Source organism: Papaver somniferum, chromosome 2, assembly GCF_003573695.1.
Source record: "Papaver somniferum cultivar HN1 chromosome 2, ASM357369v1, whole genome shotgun sequence".
NCBI classification, from domain to species: Eukaryota; Viridiplantae; Streptophyta; class Magnoliopsida; order Ranunculales; family Papaveraceae; genus Papaver; species Papaver somniferum.
The window spans coordinates 137,194,036-137,219,234 of record NC_039359.1 but is presented as its reverse complement, the minus strand read 5'-3'; the positions used below and the strand labels follow the sequence as shown (position 1 = coordinate 137,219,234).

The following is a 25,199-nucleotide window of genomic DNA, read 5'->3' as shown; positions in this document are numbered from 1 at the left end:
CTGTTCTTTTTCATCCTCTAGTTTTTTGACCCAATTTTTCAACATGCCCCTTTTCCACAATCAAGTGTACTTTTATTCTCATTTCACTCAGGCTACATTTAAGTTGTAGCAAAAAAAAAAAAAAAAACAAAAAAAAAACATAATGTTTGTCAGAGCATTGCTCGGTCGAACTCGCAACCGTTGCTATCTCAAGCTTGTTTGTCAAGTTTTAGGTGATCAAAACTATAAATCTTGATTTCTAGTCTACTTTTAGCTATGTCTCGGATTAGGAAAGAATGTGTAGTTGAGCTTTAGACTTCACGACGTTCATCGATTGAAGACTAAGACCTACTGAGGAGAGCTTGGAGGAACTTCATTAACAAAAGGTATGTGGAGACTAAAACTTATCTATCACTCAGAAGTTTATTCAATTCTATCTCCTAATGAGACTAAGTCGTATAGATATATATAGACTTTTATATTATACACATTTGATATTTCGAACCGAATTTATCTCGCGTATCTATTTATCGAAATACGAGTTGCAAGCTTTTTGCTTTAGCTACGTTCATCATTATTCTTGACGATTTTGGTTGGAAATAATTTATTTGTTGGAAACTAAATAATAAGTCAAAAGATAATCTTGTGAAAATTTCCTTGAAACATCTTACATGATTTGTGTGGAGACAGTCATTTGACCTCGACTCGGAAAGTTTCGTATTGATCATTCGATCACTTGAAAATTACTTATAAGCTAATGTTATGTGTGAGACAGCCATTGTCGCCTTCTAAGGATGTTTCAATGATTGGAATGGGAGTTTAGAACAATTAACCTTTGTCTGGATACAACATAATATGCATACCAGTATACAAACTGTTTGGGTATGATTCAGGTCCGAAAACCTTGTTTGCATACCAGTATGCGAACGGTTTTAACTAGGGGTGTCAACGGGTCCGGGTCCTCCCGGGTATCACTAGACCCGGACCCTACTTATAAAGGTCGGTTCCGGGTCCTAACGGTTCCGGTTCCGGTTCCTAAACTTGTGGACCCAGAACCGGACCCGTTTAAATACCCGGGTACCCGTCGATTCCGGGTACCCATTGGGTCTTAAGAAAACAATTAAAAAAACTTCAAAAACTTAATATTTTTCTCTTTTTGGCTTGGATTTAAATAAATTTTATAAAATTTTATTATTATTTCTTATTAATGTACTAAATAAAGATTAAACGTAAGAGAAAAATTTAAAACGAGTAAAATATCAAAGCTAAAACTAGCAAAAACATGAATAAAAGTATGAATAAAACGGGTACCCGATACCCGCGAATACCCGTCGGGTCTAATCGGGTATTCGCGGGTCTAATCGGGTACCCGATACCCGCGAATACCCGATTGGACCTGTTTAGATTCGGGTCTAATCGGGTAATTACCCGTCGGGTCCTAAGTTGCTAATGGGTCCAACTTTAGGACCCGGAACCGGACCCAAGTCTACCGGATCTGGTTCCGGTTCCTGGTAATGGGTACCCATTGACAACTCTAGTTTTAACTGTTAAAGTCCGGGAACCAAGTTCGCATACCAGTATGCGAATGGTTCTTCCTGAGTTAGGTCCAGAACGGCTGTTTGCCTACCCGTTTGTAAACGGCTGGACAAGACCAAAGTCCGATGCTATAGTTTGCGTACCAGTTTGCAAACTTAGTGGTTAAAGTTCTAAAATCGGTTAAGTGTGTTTTCATACTCATGAAAGAATACATTAATAAATTAAGGAATGCATCTTTGCAAACTGTGGATTAATGTTCATGAATTGATTCTTATATAAGTACTTTGTACGATTACGAATCAATATGATTTTGTTTCAATTGGTTCATATATATTTATATGACATAGCGAACAATTGAACAACTCTATTAGTAACACAATTAGATTCATTTATCTTTCATGATTTATTGATCATCATATTTGATCTAGAAGTGTTAGATGGATGTGGTTAATACAAAAGTGTTCATATGGCTAACTTCGGTTAACTATTGTTGAGCCAACTCAATATACACATTTAGGTACGGTTACCCATATCTACATGAAGGTATATTTAATTTGTGTGTAACAAGCTAACATCTAACGGTGGAGAGATATTTCTTTGGTTTTAAGAAAACTTAGCTTTAATCTTAAATCAGGATTTCATCTAACGGTGAATATTGAATGCTTTGTTACTATGTTATCTTAGCTTTGATTGAAAGCAAACCCTGATTTGAAAGACTATAAAAGGGAGAACTCTAGCAACTGGAAAACCTAATCCCGGCACTTTCCTGTGTCCTAGTTGCGACTAGAATCGATTCTCCTTTAACCTAGGTTTTTCCAAAACCATTATAGGTTAACGACTGGAAGACTTCATTTGGGATTCATGAAGCCAGATCCAACAATTTTCTCCGTAGTTGCGTATTCTGATCTTACTTGTTCTATCGTATTGAGTATTATCTTCTCTAAGATTTTCTCGAGATTTATCTCTGATAGGTAAGATATAAAAAGTAATCACAAATCTCTTCATTTCATTCTTTGTGATTCCACAATAACTTCTTCTACTACCATATAGTTAAGTTATTGTGAGGTAATTGATATTTCTAGGATGTTCTTCGGGAATATAAGACCGGATTATCAATTGGTTCCTGTTCACCTTGATTTATCAAAAGACAGAACAAAAAATCCATAGGTATTTCTGTGGGAGACAAATTTATCTATCAGAATAGACTTATCTGTGGGAGACAGATTTATTTATAAGTCTTCGACTTTGGGTCTTAGAAACTCTTAGTTGTGGGCGAGATCAGCTAAGGAATCAAGTGCTTAAAGTCCTGTTGGGATTCAGAGACGTAAAGAACGCGACTATACCTTAATCGGTGTGAGACTTGGTTAGGGCTCAACTACATTCTAGTCTGAAGTTAAATTGTAGTAAGCTAGTGTCTGTAGCGTCTTAATACAGTGTGGTGTTCAAAACTGGACTAGGTCCCGGGGATTTTCTGCATTTGCGGTTTCCTCGTTAACAAAACTTCCGGTGTCTGTGTTATTTCTTTTCCGCAGTATATTTGTTTATATAATTGAAATATCACAGGTTGTCCGTAGTTCAATCAATTGATAAATCCGACCTTTGGTTGTTGATATAAATTGATTGACACTTGGGCATTGGCCTTTGGTACGGTCCAAGTTATTTCTCATATCAATCGGGCTCACAGATTTCTAATTGTTCGCTTGCAGATTTTATTGAGAAATAGAGATATAACTCTTTGATCTATTTCTTGATTGAGCTTACTATTAACTTAGATCTCTCAGAATTATATTAGAGTTAGTCCATACAGATTGTCGACGAATTATTGGGTGTGGTTGTTATACCCCCGCTTTTTCAATGTTTGGCCAAAAAGAATCACAATTATTTAAACATGCCATCAAGAATCGTTTTTTTTTATATCGTGACCTAAATAATTATTTGATTTTATTGGTGAAACACAATATTTTTATTGATTAGTTATATTAACGAATTAAACCTAGTTGAGAAGGTCTGAGGATTGGAGATTTTACGAGCCAAATCGGTTAAAAATCAATTTCATCTTTTTCACTTAATCTCTCATTTTTCTATGTTCTAAATCATTCTTTTCAATGTTCTTCATCTTATCTTATGTCCTTTTATTATGGATTTTCATATAAAAGGTATTTGATTCATTGGATATCGTGGAATCATCCCATGAACATATATGCTTTTTCATCAAAGTAGGTTCTAGTCTCTTGTATTTTCATTTTTATGATGTTAGATCTTGAGTTTTCTGCTTACATATTCTTTTGATTCTAATATCCTTCTATGAGGAAGTAATATTTCTTGTGCAGGTGTATCCAAGATAATCATTTGTGATATCCAGTAGTGGAATTTTCAGAATGGTCTCTTCTGAAATAAGAACAGTGGTGTGGAAAGCAGTGGTGCTAATCATCCTCTTTGTGATGATTCATACTAGTAGTATAGTATCTTCTTATGTCCCCTTAGACATTAGTAGAAGACGATATGCTAACCTTACTGTTCATCATCAAATCTCGTCCAAGATCCAGATTTCCCAGAAATTTCAAAATTTTCAATTCCCCCTAAAACCAAGCTCTCAAAAGTCAGTCAAAGTAAAGACTTTCCCATTTCTGTGTCAATCAGTTACGTAAACATGCATGAGTTTCCCTACTTAGATCCTCCCATATATATCAGGCATAATTCGCGGTATCCTCTAACTCCTTTGGGAAAAATTTACTAAGTCATAACTGAAGATTATTCCATTGCTCACCAGAATAACAAAATATCTTTTGTCTCAGTATTTTAGGAGATGTCCATTATAATAGAAGAAATATCTATCCTTTTGTGAAGATCTTTCGGAGAAATATATATATACACATCACCCAACTAAGGAAAAAATTAATTCCAACTCTAGCTTCATAAAAACTACTGCTTCAGATCTAAAGTTCTAAAAGCTTCAAACAATGGCTAAAAACTCAAATAGTCGTGCAAACATAACTAATCTTATGTCTAGACAACTAAAAGTTGCTTCCTTGGAGATACCAAAAGAAAGGAAATGTGTTGTAGGTTCATCATCCACTATCAATGCAGTTACGAAAGAATGGTCTACTTTAATCTTAGAAAAGATCATGTACAAACAAAAGATTCCTATGAGGATTATCAGAGAAGAAATTAACTCACTGTGGAGAAAGTACAGAAACAAGGAGAGACGTATCATAGGTCATAACCTAATGTTGTTTAGGTTAAATAATGAAGCAGAACAAGATGAAGTAATAAGAGAAGGTCCTTGGATAATTGGCGAAGCTCTATTTGCAATCAAAAAGTTTGTTGCCGGTACCTCTGCTAAAGATTATGATTTTACGCATCAAATGTTCATTGTTCAATTCAAGTACCTCAAATTTGAACATCTGAATGTCAAAGTTATTGATGAAGCTATTGGTTTCATGGGGAAGAAGATTTCAACCACCCCAGAAAACTGCAGGCCGAGAAATGGAAATACTGTGAAAGCTAGAATAGAGACGGACCTTAAAAAACCATTACATCGTGGTGGCTGGTGGAAAACGTTAGGAGATGAGGATGTCTGGATTCGTTATCATTGGGAATTACAACCCAAGAAAATATGTGAAAAATATTGGGTTATTAATCACCAGAATGAAAAGTGCGCGGAATGGAATTGGCTATTATATCTGGATAGCTTAACATCAGCAGAATATGAGGAAATATTACAAAATGAAAGATATGTCTATGAAGGCATGATAAAAGAAGTATGTCTCCTCTAATGACTGAAGAGTTAGCTGAAGCTGAAGCAACTGAAGACAATAGACAAAGCAAGAGAATGGGTAACTCTACCCTTAATCAAGAGCCTTCGATGAACCCACACAACATCCATGTCAACCCAACAAACACCTTAGGAATCGAAGCATCTACTAGTATGAACAATATCGCAGCTCAAGAGATGATTTATAACAATCCAGAGACAATGCATTCTGAAACCACAAATGATTTTCAAGTATACACCAATATCTCTTTTTCTAGTGTTTTCAATAGTTATTTATTTTGTTTCTCGTTCAGTTTTTCTATTATAGGAAGAATGAAAATAATTGCATGGAACTGCAATGGCTTTGCAAACAAGAACACTAGAAACTACATTTCTGATTTAAACAAGATTTTTAGTCCTGACATAATATTTCTGCAGGAAACAAAAATTTGTAGTGATAAAATTCTCCAGTTCATCAGACCTTTAAATTTCCCAAACTCGTTTTATGTTCCTTCTATAGGGAGATCTAGAGGAATCTGTCTCATGTGGAAAGATGGTTTTGAACTTGATAGTATTTATCACGATAGGAACACGATACATTGTCTACTGCGCAGTAGTCCTTCTAAACCAAGATGGCTTCTATCTTGAGTTTATGGATCTCCATATCCACAAGAAAGAAGTGATCAATGGACTTTTATAAGAGATATTTGTATGATGATATAGATGCTCATTGGATTCTACTGGGTGATTTAAACATCACTTTACATGAGGATGAAAGAATCAATAATAGTGGTTCTTCTTCTTTCTCTTCAAAAAGCTAGCCAACTCATTAATGAGGCTGGTCTAAGTGACTTAGGTTACCATGGAAACCCGTATACTTGGACTAGTAACAAACATGGCACTGGTAAGAGAAAATCGAGACTAGATAGAGCATTAATTAATTTAGACTGACTAATAAGTTATCCTGATACTTGTTTGCTACATTTGTCTTTTCTAGCTTCAGACATTGTCCCATTCTATTAAATTTGTCTCCTAACGATGCTTGTAGTGCACGAAACTGGAAGTTTTTCGAGTGTTGGTTAAGGGATGCTTCTTGCAAGCCTCAAATCCAATTATCTTGGTCCAGACATCATAGAGGTTCATCTGGCTTTTTTCTTGACAAAAAGCTATCAGAGACAAGAAGAGATCTATCACTTTGGAACATAAGCAAATTTAGAAATATGCATGATAAGCTAAAAGATCTTTAACAACAATTAGACAATCTTCATAAGCTGGACTCAGGTGGTACAGACAATACTATGGCAGTTCAAGAAGAGGAACAGGAATTTGAAGAATGGCACTAGCGTGAAGAGCTTTTTTACAAGCAAAAGTCCAGAGATATCTTCTTCCATGAAGCAGATCAAAACACAAAGCACTTTCAAATCCAAGAAAATCGTAGAAGATCGAGAAATAGAATTGAAGCTTTGAAGAAGCAAGATGGTACTTGGTGCAGTGGAAAAGACAATCTAGAGTCACTATTATCCAATCATTTCAAAGAAATAATGAATGCATCTAATCCAGAAACTGATAAAGATCTACTTAATCTTTTGCCTCCTTGCATCACTGGGGCAGACAATGAATTTCTCAACAGAATGCCAAATAAAGAAGAGGTTTCCAACACTTTGAAGCAAATGCAGCCTTGGAAAGCACCGGGGCCCAATGGTTTTCCTCCGATTTTTTTTCAAGCAAATTAGGAAATGTTTAAAGATGACGTCATAAATATGATTCAAAGTTTCTTCCGTACAGGAAGATTGCTCAAGAAGATAAATAGAACAAACCTATGCCTCATCCCGAAATGCAAACTTCCACAAACCCTGGAGATTATCGCCCAATAGCGTTATGCAACTCGACATACAAGTTCATCTCGAAGATTTTGGCTAATCGTTTAAAGTTGTAGTTAGAGCATCTCCAATGCTAAGGGTGGAGGTTATAAAATTGCATGCCACCTAAGATTTAAGACTTTTTTCATCAAATTCCATCTTCAATGCAAGGGTCAAGGTCCTTGGGAAATGTGACATGCTTATGTGGGGGTGGAAGACAAAGTCTAAATAAGACCTTCTCTATAACCTTGGGTCTAAGTCCACATCATCAATTTGTCTCTATGTTAATTTAAAACTTATTAGATAAAACCTTGAGGATTGGAGATGATTTTTGTGTTGAAAGGTCTTAAATTTATTTGCTTTGTTCATATGTGAATGACCTCAATAAAAATGTGATATTTAGACCTCCACATAGGATGACCTCCACCCCTAGCATTGGAGATGCTCTTAGAAAAAATTATCTCACCCATGCAGGCAGCCCACGTGCTTGGTCGACAAATAGGAGACAATATAACTTTGGCTCATGAACTGATCCATTGTATGAAGAGAAAGACATCAAAGAAGGGTTACATGGCAATCAAACTCGATATGTCCAAAGCATTTGATCGAGTTGAGTGGCCTTTTCTCGACAAGGTTATGGAGCATCTGGGTTTCAACAACAAATGGCGTGGTTTTATTGTGTGAGTACTACTGAGATACAAATACTTCTTAATGGCACTTTGGGGAAAGCTTTCAAGCAAACCATAGGTATACGGCAGGGTGATCCCATGTCACCATGCTTTGGCCAAAACTGAGTTGGAAGGTAAGATACAAGGCATCAAGATATCAAGAAAGGCTCCACAAGTCACTCATCTGCTTTTTGCAGATGACTGCCTTGTGTTTACGAAAGCTGACATCCACAATGCTAGAAATCTTCTTCAAGTGATCAAATCTTTCAGTGACATGTCAGGCCAACAAATCAATTTTCAAAATCAGCTGTCTTTTTCTCAAAACAGATGCATCCAAGACATTGCAGAATTCTTCTTAGAAGTCTAAAGATGAGGAAATGAGTCTGGAAGAGCAATATTTAGGGATTCCTCTTTTTCTGAATAGGAAAAAAACTACTTCTTTTTCTAGCTTGGTTGTCAAAACAAGGAATAGGCTAACCAAATGGAGAGGGAAGTTCATAAATCAGCCAGGCAGATATGTTTTAGTGAAACATGTCCTTAATTCAATACCATCACATCACATGGGTATCTTCAAAATTCCAAATACTACTATAAAAGAACTTGACAACATTCAGAGAAATTTCTGGTGTGGGAAACATGAGTCAAGAGGTCTCTTTCTAACTTCTTGGCCAACTATCAACAAACACAAACTGGATGGAGGGATGGGTTTTAGAGACCTGAAATGTTTCAACTCAGCTCTACTAGCCAAGGCTTCTTGGAGACTTCTAAAGAATAAGGATAAACTATGGGCTAAAGCTTTAAAAGAAAGGTATTTCCCTACTACTTCAGGATTGCATGCTAAGAAAAAGAAGAACTCAACTTGGGCCTGGAAAAGTATTCAAGTACAACATTTGGCTAGTTAGTAATGGAAATAAAATATCCAGTTGGTCTGATAACTGGATTCAAGGAATACAATCTCCACCTGTTCCAGCTGTGGAGTTGGATGTGGCAAATAATTATGTTCAAGTTGCAGACCTAATTGATCCAGATACTAAAACATGGAAAGTTAGAGTCATTCAAGAACTATTCAATCAAGTTGATGCTTCAAGAATTATGCAAATGAGGATTCCAAAAAGAGGTGAAGATAAACTCATTTGGTCACTGACAAGAAATGGTGACTTTACTGTTAAGTCAGCCTATAAAAAACTTGTTGAACTAAAAAATGGCAATACTACTACTGATGCAGCAGCTGTAAAATCTGGAAGAACATATGGTCCGTGCCAACTTTACCTAGGATAAAACACTTCCTTTGGAAATGTATGGCGGACATACTACCTTCAAATTAGAGGATGGTAAGAGTTTTCAATTATAGTGGTGAGCAATGCAAGGTCTGCCAACAGGGTATTGAAACAACAAAACACATATTATGGGAATGCTCTTTTGCAAGAGCTATTTGGTCTACAACTATAGGGGCAAGAAGAAGTATGCCTAGTACGGACTCTACAGTTCAAGAATGGATCAAAAGTTGGTTTACTAATGATCTCAATAACCTGGTTGAGAACGGGACAATGATTATGGCAAATACTGCCTGGGAAATTTGGAAAGCAAGGTGCAAATGTGTTTTTGAAGACATCAAACCAAATCCAGTGGAAGTAATCAGACTTGTTCAACTCTTGAATACATCCACAGGAACACACATGCTTAAACAACATCAAATCAATCAGGAGAGGGTACAGGAATGCATCATCAAATGGATACCACCGCAGAACCCATATATTTCTTTTTGTTGCGATGCGTCTTTTAAGATTGTAAACGACATTGCTTTCTCAGGCTGGGGACTAATATGTCGTTCTTTTACAGGTGATTTCATCCATACAAGATGCGATCATGCCGATGGACTCTTGAATGCTGAAGCAGCGGAATGTATGGGACTTCTACATGCTATGTAGTGAGCAGAAGAATTAGGCATACAGATTGCTTTTTGTGAAATGGACGTAGAGTTGATGATCAAGGCAGTTAATGGAGAAATTCGAAAAGCTGTTTGGGAAAATCATATGATCATACAAGACCTTCAAACTAAGCTGGCAATACATCCATTTTGGAAATGCAAATGTATTAGTAGGAAAATAAATAAACCGGCAGATAGATTAGCTAAACATGTCAGAGTTTTTAATGTTGTTCAAACTTGGAATGAATATCCTCCAATTTTTATTGCTGGTGCAATATTGGAGGATATGAACTACATTGTTTCGGTTACTTTAAGTTAATAAAATCCCCGATTTTGCATAAAAAAAAAGAAAACACATCAATATTTTTATGTTTTTCTCCCTTTTAACTATAAATCCCCTACGAATAATAATGGCCTTTGGTGTTTTCCCCTTGGATGGTGTGACCCAATGCAAGAATTACTTGCATGGCCTTAAAAAAGTTAACAGTTTAAATCCCCGCCCGTTGATAAAGCTCATTTTAAATCTCCCATGATTCAAAAATGATTTCCCTCAAAATCTATCACACTGCTGCGATGATTCTATAGAACCACTAAAACAACAGTAAACCTAGCTAGATGCCCTAACTTGCTTCCCACCCTCTCGAGCAGGGTGCTACGCCTAATGCACCACCTATTTAGCTAGTCTATATGGCTTATTCCTCCCCGCACTAACAAACAGGAACCCCATTTTGTGTTTGTCACCTATGACCTGTTGATCACGGTTTGATTGACATATAAAGCCGTGATGCAAAGGAACAAATTGTTTCTTTATGCATATTTTCATCTAGCTTTAACAGGATTGGAGAGGTGCATTTGTATAAGTATGCTTTGCTTTTGGCTTGATAATGACTTGAACTTTAGGAACTTGATTGGAAGGTTAAGTCAAGCTTTGATGTGGTTATTAGTCTCCTTTTATATAAAGTGAGAAAAAATTTAAAAATGCGTGTCCATTTGATATGAGTGGATCGAGTTGGTTTATCTCTTTTAATTACAAAAGTAAGGTTATTATGAAAGGGAATAATAGAGAATAAGTTCCACTAAAATGTACCTAGTCTATGCCCTAGACAATGTTGAAGTGGGGGCTTAGCTTACAGTTTCAACTCCTCTGGCTTCAAACTAGTGCTCTTCCTCCTCACTCTCACCTATCTACTCATAGGTGCTATTAGGAATCCAAATTTTTTTTTGTGTTGCATGTTGTGCATTCTTATTTTTGTATCGAATCGTGATACGGTGCATGCCAACCCAAATCACTCTTGAGAAGAATATTTGCGCAGTTAAATGTGAATTATTAGGAAAATGAAAGATCGGGAACACGTTATACAATACAATTTACAGGTGCAACCGTGTCGGGCAGGTTGGGCGACGTAACACGATCTTTCGAGAAGCGTCTGATGTCAAACCACGCGTACAAGTTTTCATACTAGTCCACGGCCAACTTGCCGGTCAAGTGCGCATGGTCTTAACAACAATGGTACCACCTAGTTACCAACCAACTATGCACAAAAAATATGTCATATTCATTCCCACCAACCAACACACCGAGTTGATAACCATGACTAGCTTTAGTTAGTAAACCAATCGCCTTCTGGTCCATATCAGGCTGTTCCAAGAATCAAGACAAACCATATGGTTTCCCACCCTAAATCGTTTGATACTTCTCGTCTGATGTTGCCATCTTGCTTGGGAATGTCTTCTTATCCTTGCTTTCTTCCCCTTTCAGTATCACAAAGGGAGAAATTTCGCCTTTTATCGGTTTGGGTTCTAACTAGAAATACTAATCTTGTTCAAATAATTCAGTGGGCCTGAACTAAGAAAGGAACTAAACACAAGGAAAGCAAGTTTAAGAAAATTGATCCATCTTTTTTTTCTTTCTTGATGGGTCATCTTTTAACAAGAGGCATCTGCAAAGTTAATCATCTTTTTAAGTTCATGGTTGTCTGTCGATTGGCAATTCTTAGTGTTTTCGGTCACACATCGCTCTCACTTGCCTGCAAGGGAAATGTATCAAAATTGCTTTTGTAGGAGGTCTGGATATGGGAAAAAAAATAATAGAGTTAAGCAAATGTGATTTATTCATTTAAAGAAAATTTAGATTTCGTTTTCAAAAAAGAAGAATGCTTTTTAATCCTGGTTAATTGGGAGCTGGAGGTTTTAAATTTTAAAAGGAGCTATCTGATAAAACAAAATACAGTCATTTTGAAGTAATTTCAAAAACCCTTTAATAAAGATAAAGGAATCAAAGATAATGGTAGTGTTGGCAATAATGCTATTACAAGATTAAAAGGAAATCATAACAAGAACAATGAATTCACATTAATGTAAGTATTCAAAGAGGTGACCAGTTGATATGAGCTTACAGTTGTAGACTTTTAGTAGAAGACCAAGTTTCTGGTATGGTGCTTCAAAGAAAAAAAAAATGTTTCTGGTATGGACCTGAACTTTTTAGCAGACCAGACTTTGCATTTTTGGGTCAGACCTGCTTGGTTTCACAAATTTATTTTTTGCAACTCTCCAATGCAAAAATCATCAATCAAGTCGAAAACACGGGTACCATGCTGTGGCCTGTAACACACGAACAATCATCGCAAACATGAGAAGTTAAGAAATAAATTATCATTTGACAAAGAAGAATGGATGTGTTTGATTTTTATAGAACTGAAACTTATTAAAACCGTCTTCATGAAAGTTTTCCACTAAGAAGAATATGCGTCAACTGGATGGATTTTAAAGTGCAGTAGCTTTGAATGAGATAATTGGTGATTAGCGACAAATAGGACAAGGATCGTTCAGTAGCACTCTCCCTCTCCACCCTTTCGATTGAGACCAAATGGGGGGCTACGTTAAGGTGGGCGGTTAAGCTTCCAATAAACATGTTGCGTGAAGATAAGACTGATTTGAGGGGTACACGATCAACACTGAACAACAAGATAAATTATTGGTACAAGGACGTTAAATGCATACCCGTAAAATCCTTCAGTTGAATCATCTCCGGCGTGCACCAGAATGGCATCACCTCCTGGATGTTCCTCCACATAAGGAGTAACATCGAATACCTAACATTGAATAGTTATGTGGTCTGGTTCACTGATGATTAACGCTAATTTTAATTAAGCGAATAGGGAAAAGTACGTTACCTTGTTTTTGATGATAATCCAACAATCTGTCCTCTTGTTGTGTAAAGCGATTTCCGCACGCGTGTACAGTTTGGACTCCTGAATGTAAGTTGCACACGAAAGAGGTTACCACATGACAGAAACATAAACTTGTACCACAGACCAGCACATGCGTGTCAAAAGAGAGCCCACTATAAATTCATCAATTCCACTACAGTTTCTACTAATACGATGATAGCAGAAGCAGCGCAGGAAGTAATAATATTTTTCCATTTAACTTTAAAGAATACAAATCAAAAAAAATAATGCACTTGTAGCTGGACAGGCTACAGATAAGTAACTCTTGAAAGCATTTAAATAAGAAATTCCTGACAGTATATTGGGTATGGGAAACGAGATACACGTGTATACAAATTTGAGATACAACTAATGATGAAGGAATCATCAGCATCTCGAATATTACACCTTTATTTACTAAAATATTTACTAAAACTTCATCTCATTTATCAAAAACCTTGTTATGGCGTCAAATTAGGGCTGCCAACACTGGGGAGACCATATGAGGGAGGCTGGTGAATGCTGACCATCGAGTGCGCCAACACAACGAACATGTTTAGGATTGCATCTTTCACATGTCCCTTTGGTCTCCCAAATTCATTCTCCCTACCCCTACTCTTTTTTATAAAAGCTGCATTCCAGGTAGCCAGTTGGAATTGCTATAAGCTGGTCTAGGAGTACCAAGAGTAAGTCATTAAACCAAAACACCCGTTCAGAGTTGAGAAGCAGTTAAAAGCCAATAATGATTGATCCAGTTGGAATTTTGCGTTTTTAAAGGCTTGTGACAGTTAATTTACAGTACAAAAAAAAACCCATAAAATAACAAAAGTAATGGAAGTATCATTTACTTTAGCTTAGTTGCTAACTATTTGGCTTAGCTCCTATCCTCTTCTTCAGGATAAAACTAATGACATGAATCAAAAATTTATAATGAACTAATATAAATTAGACTAGAAAATTCAGCAGAACTGATAGAAAATGATAAAAACAATGCAATACATCACTGGTTCAAACAACACAGAAGAAGAATCGCTTAATTGATTGTATCAGAATTTTAATTACAGAACTTGAACAACAACATAGCTAGATAAGTACCAGACCAAAATAGTAGTTAAGGCTATGCAAGATAAGTTATAATTCAGAGTGAACGTACATCCTTCAACGCCGACTTAGAAGGAGATTATTAGTTTAAGCTGTCTATTTGTAGTACTGTCATTTAAAATAAGAGTTTTTTGTCTATCAAATCGCATACTATTGAAATTTTAGCTTTCTTATCTCTTAACTACTAATTCCATCTGTAAACCCATCGAGCTCTACATTCGAAAGCTTATAACAATTACAAGTTCACCCATTAGTAAGGAAGAGAATCAAGAGGGTTTTCAAAGTGAAATCTCAGATGACATGAATAAGCATATCATAATATCGATATCATTAAACAAACATACGAAGATTTGAATCTACATTGTAAAATCTAGTGAACCACACAAAGGTTTCATTCATGGAAGTCAAAATAAATTGTGAATTACCTTAGCATTGGACTTGACCGCCACGACTTTACCTGTACAAAGAATGGATCAAATTAGAAGTCAGAATTTTATAGTCTTTAGCTGAAGATAAATTCAAAATCTGAGTACAAATATATTACCGGGTTTACGCCCTTGCGGCATCAAAAGATAAGCTCCATATAAGATGCCCAATATCACTGTTGCTATAATTATCATCATTTTTCTCAAAATCTCTGAATCTGTTAGCTAATTTCTTCAGTATTTGGCTAATTGTGTATAGAGAATTTGTGTTCGGACTTACGTGATTAAACTTAGATCAGTTGAAATCACTGTAACAGAGTGAATAACTCAAATTTAGGCTGAATTGATGAAGGAAATTTACCTGGAAGATCATGAATTTGAAGAATTATTGCCCAAATTTAGTCTTAGAAACTTCAATTGAAAGTGAGTTGGTGGATGCGATTTAGTTCTAGTTGCTGAAAGTAGAGTGAAAACCAAAGTGAAACCCTAACTCTGGCACTGAAGATGTTTCAATCAGTCGAGAGAAGACATCAGACTTGTTTAATTGCGAGGGAATGACCCGTGCCAAATGGCACGGGCTATTTGGCAAACAAAAAAACAAAAGAAGCACGGGCTATAAGCATCATCTTTTTAAAGAACGCGCGATTGGGATACTTAAACTAATTGGGGACAGAGAAAAATGACAAAAACTGGATTTTAATATCAAATCCTTATCTAAGTATTTTTCCTAATACCTAATCTAACCTCACTAATCATGTTTAATGTTTAATTATAATTAGTAAATTCATAAGATTATTTGATAAATGATTAGTGTGTATTTTTATGGGGAATTTTTTTGTAGCCCAAAATCGAAAAAAATTATATCAAAAACCCACCATTTAAATTATATATATAGGTAGCCCATAATTAGTTAAAATAAACTTTGATTTTGATTTGGGAGAATTATGGATGAAACAGGGAAAGATAAGAGTAAGGAGAAGAACAATATTATTAGGAGAGCACTGTAAAATCATTACATAGTTTCCCTTATATACAACCGTAGGAATCTAGTTGGACCGCACATCCATGGGCCGTAGGCCCTGTAACACTCCTCCTTGTGCGGTTCAATAACAAAACTTTATACATAATGCTTTACATATAGTTCTTCAAATGTTGTTCTCCTTGATGACTTGTGCCAGAGTCCATTGCCTCATTAAAACTTTGATAAGGAAAAAAAACCCAGTGGGACAAAATCTTGGTACAACTCTTCACATGCAATACTTCACATGTTGTCTCGTGTTTTACATATAGTTCATCACATGCAATACGATCCTCAAAGATCGACGAGTCTAAGTTAATTGCCTCGTTAAAACTTCGTCAGGAAAAAGCCAGAGGGACAAAACCTGAACTAAAGAAAAGAGTACAATATCAAGTAAACTTAGAACATAGTTGGATGTGTATACGTTGCCTCATTAAAACCTTGACAAGGAAACCCATTGGGACAAAACCTTGACGAAGGGGAAAGAGTACAACGTGACAGATGCAAGTAAAGGTGATCCGTTGCAGATGATCATTTTGCTTCGTTGAAGTTGATCAGTTGCTTCGCAACTCCTAAGGCAGAAAAATCCTTATGGGAAAGACAATAACCTTAGTTGGGAAGTTAATTCCCGGTGTTTGTTGTTGTCTCATTAAAACCTTGCCGAGTACCAAAACCATGTGGGAAAAAGTAACCTCGGTGAAGGAAAATAGTTCAACACACCATTAGATGGTCCCCTGATGTCAGACAATTTTCATTAGTCTAATGCAGTCAAAAGGAGTTTATCACACTTTACTTTGGTGACTTGAACGTTTATAAAACCTCGTTGTTGATTCTGGAAGTTACGTTGCTTAACATACTATCACATTTCATTTCTTTGATTCAGATATTTTCAGTAATATCAACACGATCTTTATGTCTTCAACGTTCAACATACTTGATGTTTTTAGTGTTGTCTCGCTAAAAACCTTGTCGAGTAACAAAACCCTTTGGGAAAAAATATTCTCGATCGAAGGGAAAAAGAGTACAACATAGCTTCAATTTCGAAGTAAAATATGTCGACATCATATCCTTGGATCCTCCCCCTGATGTCGGCATCTCCCCCTGATTACTTTCAGAGTTGTTTCAGACAGTTCCTTTAGTCATGTATTTTTCGAAACTGAATATTGGTAATGACTTAGAAAATAATCTACCATATCTCCCCCTGATTACTTTCGTTGGAGAAGAGATTATTGTTCCTTCATAATCAACAACTTTTGGATTGCACTTTCATTAGCATTCCTTTTAATGTCTTTGTAGGGATAAAACAAATTTATGTCGATGGTTAGTTTTAAGTACATGATTACAATCACTATACCATTCCAATGACGTTGCGTTGGCGCGGAGCTATATCTAGCTAACAAGTTCCCCGAGGATGTAAAATTTAATCGAGTACATTATTATACTAAGTACAACAGTACGTCTATTGTACTTAGATATGGGAATTTCATCTCCCAACACATCTTCGTCATATTCCTTTGGACGAAATCTTACTTACTTACATTTGAACCTCGACTAATCATGGGAGTGCTATCAGGATGCATGTCTTTGTTAAATTGTCTGACAACTTTAGGCATATGCAAACTGGTGGAATATTATACCACAAGCTCAGTATTCGATTGAGCTCTCCCTTGATTTTTCATCTCAAATTCGGATTTTAAATAGCTTTTAAGGTCTCTTATTACATCAAGAGTACACATCGTGTCTGTACCATCAACATAAATAGCTACAATTCCAAATCAGGAACTTTCTTATGAATACGCAAGTAAAAATAACTTACTTGTCTATCCACTCCAAACCAAATAGCCACTTAGACGGGTATACCACATCCGCCTGATTTCTTGAATCTATACGTGAGCGTTCTATCTAACTGTAGATGCACTCTGTGGTTTAGAGTCATTTGATTTGGGAAACAAAAGTCTATCAAGTACTTTTGTAAATATCTTTTATCTCTTGATTCTTTCAGAGATACGTAACAACCACATACATATGCTGCATTTCAAGTCCTTATTACCAAGCTAACTAAGTAGAGGAACTCTATAACATTCATTACAAGAGAACAATTTCAGGGCTTTGTGAGAAACCTCTCGCCACAAGGCGAGTCTTTGTACTTTAAGACTACTTTCTTCTCATTATGCTTTATGACAAATTAATTATGTATGTCCAATAGGCTTTACACTTGGTTAGTTAGCACTACCACACCAAATACCTGTATATTTTTCAAAGAACCAAGTTCTACCTTGATTGTATAGGCCAAATATGCTCTTCGTTGAAATTAAGCAACAAGGAGCTTGGTTCGATCTCATCTTGTTTTATTTCCTTAAGAAAGTGTATATCAAATTAATCATCAATGTGCTCGCATGATCTTTCCATTGACTCGTGCTCATTCTTATAATCCACTTGGGATGTCATTGTTCTCTGGAATCATTAAACTTCGGAGCGTCCTCCAATTTGATTCATGAACATATTCAGAGACAATCTTATGAGATGATTTCTGATGATATAAGTAAGTCGTGCCTTCCACACCTACTTCCATTCTAGGTGAGGATTGATCAAACCAAGTGGTCTCTCCAACTTCCATTATGGAGCCACGGCCTCAACCACACTTCCACTAAGTGTAGTCGCAACACCTTATTCTATGGTGTATATCCCTTATTGAGGATTTGTAACCTTGCAGGTAGTTTTGCAGCTGGTATGTGTGATCTCATCACTTTAGCGACATCAGTCTACATTCGGAAAATCGATTATTCTTTGTCACTTCACATTTACATTTGTGGATTACAAGAATCAATATGAGACACAGTGGGAACACATCACGACAATTCCTGTCGTTCCCTTAGAAAATACTTTTTCTTATCTCCCCCTAACGACGGGAAGACTGTCTCATTAAAGTGATGACCCGCAAATCTAGCGGTAAGAGATCTCCTGCAAAAAGTTTTAAAATGCGAATAACTGTTGGGAACTCATTTCCAACATAACTACTTAAAAGTTTTTAAAACCCATCATAGTACGATGTGGAGTCGTAATTGCATATATATAGTGCAACCAAAAATGCGTAAGAACACGAATGTCGGGCTTAAATCCAGTTACCAACTGGTACGCAGAAAAGGTTGACTAATATTGGGTTCTAAAAACGAATTAAGTAAAGATGCGTGTAATATTTCATATCTCCAAAGTAATAAAATTTAGGTTGGTACGCATAACCTATTCCTTAGGCACCATCTTTAACCTTTGATGGTAGCCTCTGCGAGACCATTGGGTATAAGATGCTCTATATTGATCCTATTAAACATACAATATTCATCAAGTCCTTTTGATGTAAATTCTCTAGCATTAACAAGGGTGGTGAGCCTTTGCACTTTGCATTGTGTAACATGTGCTAGGAATTCTACAAAAATTAAATGCATCGTCTGTTGTGAGCAATAACTGATTCAACGCCTCGAATCATCCACCAGAGCCATAAATCACTTGAATGGTCCGCATTCTGCATGGATATATGTTCACTAACAACATTTTATTTCTTTGTAGAATGAGTGACGTGCTTTCTTATTCTAAAGCATAATGGGGAGAGGCAGTGCAAATCTAGTAACTTTAGAAATCACTGATCGTAATATATAGATGGCGTAACTTCGCATTATATTAGTTCATTGTCTTATACACTCAAATGAAGTGATGCCCGTGTTATTACTTTCAAAACGAAACATCGTATCACAACCAATGTGCCTTATGGTTATGTCAAAGTCTTTATGAATCAATCCCAATTAGTTCATTGTTGGGCTTAATATGGATTCAGTCATTCAAGTTCCAGTGATTTACAGTTCACTGGATTGACACATTAATTGTCTAAGAATATGCGTCCTTTCACATTCATTAGAAATAATTTATAGATGCAATCAACTCCATTCTCACTGTAATTTATGGATGCAATCAAACTCCATTTTCACATACAGAGCTTAAACATTGAGTTTTGAGAGATTTAACAAGTGGTGTGGCTTTGTTACGTAACAAAAGTCGGATTCACTCTAATTACTTTAGAGCGATTATATATGTTACGTTTCATCCAGATATATCTCAAGTGCTTTAGAGAATTTATGTCTCGTTAGAATGATGTACTTTTCATTCCATAAGCGCAGACATTTGATTCAGTTCAATTAAATAGTCAATTGGCCATGCAAAGTTCATTTTGTCATTAAAGTTGATGTCTAAAGTATGACCTTCCCATGGAAATTGGTTGTTTCTAGGGTAACCGCATTACATTGCTTGTACCAATACCGGTAAGAAGATTCATTCTCAAATCTTTGGTGAGAGCTAGAATTACATCTTAGCTTCATCCCATGTTCATTTGATACCTGTACTTTGGTGTCATTACTACTGGAGACAAAAATACATATTTGTCTCATGATATATATGTCCTTTTTCACATGCTTTATATGAGTCGCTACGTCTAACCCTCATTACTTCGGGATTCTTTCCATTTTCAATTTTGCTACATTTAGCTTAATTTGAGAAATTTCTTTATCTCAACAGGCCAAGAGATTCTCACTACACATGTCAACCACTTACTTTATGTTTAGTAGATTACTAAAGGTAATTCTCTTGTTGCACACTTCAACATGTATTATTTCGTTAGTATCATGGATGAAGTAGAGAAATGGAAATTTTCTAACTCAAATAAAAAAAATTGTGAGTTCTTCCACAAAAAAATTGGAATACATATGATTTTAATTGCAATGTATCTTTTGAAACTACCGACTCTTTAATAGTCGCGCAAGTATATTACAAAATTCAAGTTTGGAGAGAAAATATCAAAATGCAATAATGGTGTTCAAGTACTTCTAAACCCCAAATACATACATTTGAATCAAGTTGGTATAACCAATTGTACAAAAGACATCATTCAACTATAGCCAATATCATATTCAAGAGAACAAAATAACATTAACCAAAATTCTTAATGGTTGAGATTAACCGTCATAATTTAAGTTAACCGTTTATATAATATGGGCTTATCTTAAAACAAAAATAAAATAAAATAGAACTACGCATGTTCTAGAAACAGGTAAATAAATAAGCCCAGCGTATATTCAATGTAAAAACCCACATTAGTTAGTCACATACCTCAATTTTTCGGTTCCCGCTGTATTTGTATATAGACAAAACCGGAATATCCTCGGTCGTGCACAGCCCAAAACCAGCTGGAACAACACACCAGGAACAAGCTGGAACAACACAGGCCTGGTGGAATTGGACCGAGTTAGGGATCAGACTGAGTTGGACCTGGTTGGATAGGGGCGAGTTGGGCCTGGTAGGATCAGGGCGAGTTGAGCCTGGTTGAGTTGCACCGGGTTGAGTTGGGCCTGGTTGAGTATTTTCCAACATATCCTCCTCGGAAGACGAACAGAGTTTTCCCTTTCATGACGAACAAAATGTTTCCCCTTTCACGATCCTTCGCATACATCTCAATTTTCAGCAGAGTGCTCCTGCTATGCATAAGAAAGATCGAGGCTTATCCGTTCATCCCAAACGTTCGCATTATGTCAAATCTCCCACTAGGCCGATGGACATCAACTTTGGTTTTGCATTTACCCCACCAAAGGTCACCACCGTCAGCACTTCCATGGATTGGAATAGGATAGTCTAACATTCTTTTCCTTCTCCTCTTTTTTTCCGGAGGATTCCAGGCGGCGAACTATTATCACAAAATCAAATCCAGCACAAACATATACATACATTAGAAAAACCAAATCACTTGATTGATTATGAATCCAGGCACAAACCTATACGCAAAATACAAAATGTAATCATAGATTCAAATCAATTTCCCAATGGATTTAATGGATCCAAGATATAACTTCTACAGCATAAAGTCAAATCAGTTTTCCCCATGGATTTAAAATATCCAATATATAGAGATACAACTATATTGGATATGCTAAAATCAAAAATAGGAAAAAGGGAGAAAAAAATACAGGAGAAAGTAGATGCAACTTATCTGATTGATTTGATTCCAACGAAAATTTCTTAGCTAATTTGATTTCATTCCAGCGAAAAAAAAATATATAACACCAACCGATCGAATTTAGCTCTCCGGTATAGCATCGTGCATGATAACGTGATTCGGGAGAATTATGGATGAAACTAGGATAGATAAGAGGAAGGAGAAGAACAATATTATTAGGAGAGCAATGTAGAATTATTACATAGTTTCCCTTATATACAACCTAGGAATCTAGTTGGACCGCACATCCATGGGTCGTAGGCCCTGTAACACCTTTTAGATATTTGTTTTTCTTTTTAATAAACAAAACTAGTCATAAAACACCAAGGTGACGAAACTTATGGAGCAAAAAATCCAGCCATATTATCTTTAATAAATAAAAACCATTTGACTAAAAAGTGGCACAAAAACCCCACTTCAAATTATAATGAGTAAATTTAGTTTTTTTTTATTTTATAAAAATCCAAACATACCCTTTATACATTTTCTTCTTTATTTCTTCCGTCTCCTTCTTCCCACCGCCATCACCGCCAGCAGCAACAAATCTCCACGAACACCAGCAGCAACACCTCCGTCACCACAAGCAGCAACACCTACGTCACCACCAGCATCAATTTCGTCTTCAAAATTTGGTTTTCTTCTCCGTAATAGTTGAGAAAGAGGGTTAAATCTAGATCGTGGTTCTTAAAAAGGGGTTAGTGCATCAAACCTCTTTAATTCTTCATTGTAATTCGTATCTCTGTAGTTTAATTTTGCTTTGATTGAGAGTGATGTTGTTGAATCGATTACTGAAATCAGAATTCACAGAAAAGATAAATCGGAGGTCAAATTTAGGGTTTCTGTTTTGATTGATTCTTTTTTATTAAATCTCAATGGTTTGTTAGAATTAAAGTGGGTTTGTTCTGATTTGAAGTAGAGATGGTAGTATGAAGTTTAATTTTAATTTCGTAGAGAATTATGGTTTATAATCTTCCCTAAATTAAGAAACTAGGGTTCTTCTTTGATATTGATCTATCTACAAAATTTAGGGAGAGGGGTTTGATTAAGAAGGAGATGACTGAGAAAAGGATGTTGATGAATTTGAATCTCTGATGAGTTAAGAAGAGGGATCTGATTTTAAGTTGAAATAGTGGAAGAGATTGTTATGTTTCTTAACAAATTAGAAGATTGAGTTGCTGCTGCTGTTTGGTAAATGGGTTTTGGACCTAGAAAGACATTTACTGAGATGTAGTATATCAATTGATAGAGTCATAGATGTCCTTGAAACTGCAGTTGATAGTTGTGATTATTAGTTTAGGTTATGATCAGTTGCAGGGATTATGAAGCTACAAATATGATGAAGGTGATGGCTTGAGATGTTATGGAGTGAACTGATGATGAATTCTTTTAATGGAGATGAAATAGACATTTCAGTTGTTGATAGAAATGAAATAGACATTTCAGTTGTTGAGAACTTGATGTGTTTAGGTTAATTAAATTACAAAAGTTACGGACACAGACTTGGGAGTTTGTGTTGGTGAAATGAAAATATGTGGAAAAATGATGAAACCAATTTCGGTTTCATCTAGTTTTGGTGAAACCAATTTTGGTTTCCATCATCTTTAATTTGTGTTGTTCGTTTGAAGTAATTGGATTCATTATACCATGACGTTGTTCAATTTTGAAATATAAATTGGTGACTGGTGTTTTCATCATTTGTTTTGAAGTTCTAAGGGAATCTGATTTACTGAGTTTGGGGTTTGTGTTTTCAATTGTATTGGATTTTTGAGGGAATTTGATTTCTGAGTTGGGGTTTTGTGTTTTTTTATGTTTTCATTCTCAATTTGTGTGTTTTACTTTTTTAGGTTGATGACGTTTTGGAGTTAAAATGTTTATAAGAAAACCACCACTTCTTAGAATGCTGCTAAACAATGTCTCATGCATGAGAAATGCCCAACTAATTCTTCGAAACATTAATGCATCAGTCCATGTCGGAGGTGCACTCGTGTTAACAGGAACAAATGGTGCAGGAAAATCCACTTTCTTAAGAATGTTAGCTTGTTTCTCAAATCCTTCAGCTGGAGAGATCCTACGAAACGGTCACGACATTACAAAGGTAGGAGTTTCTATCCGGGTATAGGCAACTCATTTACCTATCCAGATTGAGGATGCGATGATATTGAGGTTGCCATAGAGGTTTCCGAGAAGGAAAACCATGGTGGATTTGCATGATTGATCGTGGAGATGTATGGAGAGGGTTATCTGGTGGTTTAGTTTTTGTTGCAGAGGAAGTGGGATTTTATCCCTTAAGGTAATACATGTAACCTGATCATAATTTAACCACTTCCTAATAAGAAATTTGTTGTTTAAGTCTGTACATATCATTGTGGATTGAATTGCTAGATACTAATCTATGAATTTCAGAAAATAATAGTAGTTAGGCATAAATTTTGAACTTCTCCTTGCCAAAGATGCTTTATACTTAATAAACAATTCCTGTATATGCAATGAGGTACGTCGCTGCTCCATCATGTATAAAATTGTTGATGTTGTTTTCTGCATCATTTCTTTTGGAAAATGTCGTAGTTCTTAGTCACGTCTTTGCAGGATTCATGCCTTATTGGGTACTATAGTAAGAGATTCTATCCAGGTATAGGGTTGCCTTCTGCTTACAGTATCACTTGAAGTTTTACGACATTAGCAATTTACCATAGACTAACTATACCATCAATATTTAAGTACTGAGGAATCCATATATCTGAAGCATAATCTCCAGAGCTCCATATAACAAGCAGAAATTCGGTAGAGAGAGACTGACTTCCTTGAATATATACTTCAATGTCATTACCGTGCTAAGATTATTGTCTGTTTTGTGAATTAGTAGTTTCTCCAACTTGTGTTCAGTTTATTATGCTTTACACATTAAATTGTATTATGCAAGCCAACTATCTATATTTAATCAGATCTTTTGGTTTATGTGGGCTTTTTATCCTGGGCACGTTATAGTATCAAATATATTCGTCCTGTATTAACCAGTTTTTTCTTCATCTATTGGCAGGTTCAGTTCATCATTGAAGTTTGTGTTGGTGAAATGAAAATATGTGGAAAAATGATGAAACCAGTTTCGGTTTCATCTAGTTTTGGTGAAACCAACTTTGGTTTCATCATTTTTGCCTAGTTTATTTTGGTTTGATTTCATCATTGAAGCTGTGTTAGCGAAATGACAATATGTGGAAAAATGATGAAACCTAATTAGGTTTTATCTAGTTTTGGTCATTTTTGCCTAGTTTATTTTGGTTTGGTTTCATCATTGAAGCTGTGTTGGCGAAATGACAATATGTGGAAAAATGATGAAACCTAATTAGGTTTCATCTAGTTTTGGTGAAACCAATTTTGGTTTCATCATTTTTTCTGTTTGGTTTCATCATTTTTTCTCTTATTTTGTTGAATATTGATCAATGAAATTCATTTTTTGTGGCGGTGGCGACTGGTTGGTGGTGGTGGTCGGCGATAATGGTGGTGTTGCTGGTGGTGGTGGTTGGCGACAGTGGTGGTCTGTGGTGGTGGTCGGCGGTGGCGCGGTGGTGGTTTTCGGGGATGGAGGTGGTGGCGCTGTGTTGGGTGGCGGTGGTGGTGGTAGCGAGGTGGCAGTTGTCGGCGGCGGTGGCGCGGTGGTGGTTGGCGACGGCGGTGGCGCGGTGGTGGTTGGC

At 36.1% G+C, this 25,199-nt stretch overlaps 1 protein-coding gene across 2 annotated transcripts; it reads right to left on the bottom strand.

The window, feature by feature from the left end:
- Positions 1–12,014: 12,014 nt before the first annotated feature.
- On the bottom strand, positions 12,015–15,011 carry LOC113349230 (cytochrome B5-like protein). 2 transcript variants are annotated; one of them, XM_026593161.1, is made up of 6 exons: positions 14,820–15,011; positions 14,578–14,676; positions 14,459–14,490; positions 12,897–12,974; positions 12,724–12,815; positions 12,015–12,324 (listed from the first exon to the last, which is right to left on the bottom strand). In XM_026593161.1, the coding sequence occupies exons 2-6, from the start codon at positions 14,654–14,656 to the stop codon at positions 12,249–12,251; spliced, it is 357 nt and encodes a 118-aa protein (XP_026448946.1). In that variant the 5' UTR covers positions 14,657–14,676; positions 14,820–15,011; the 3' UTR covers positions 12,015–12,248. The 2 variants fall into 2 exon arrangements, with proteins under 2 accessions (XP_026448946.1, XP_026448945.1); XM_026593160.1 differs by having other exon boundaries at positions 14,578–15,010.
- Positions 15,012–25,199: the final 10,188 nt, after the last annotated feature.

Bases quoted from the DNA above. Each gene is read 5' to 3' on its own strand.
- LOC113349230 (XM_026593161.1), bottom strand. From the start codon at position 14,656: ATGATGATAATTATAGCAACAGTGATATTGGGCATCTTATATGGAGCT. The intron at 12,975-14,458 runs GTAATTCACAAT...ACTTACATTCAG, and splicing joins CGGTCAAGTCCAATGCTAAG to GAGTCCAAACTGTACACGCG. The intron at 12,816-12,896 runs GTAACGTACTTT...ATTCAATGTTAG, and splicing joins GGATTATCATCAAAAACAAG to GTATTCGATGTTACTCCTTA.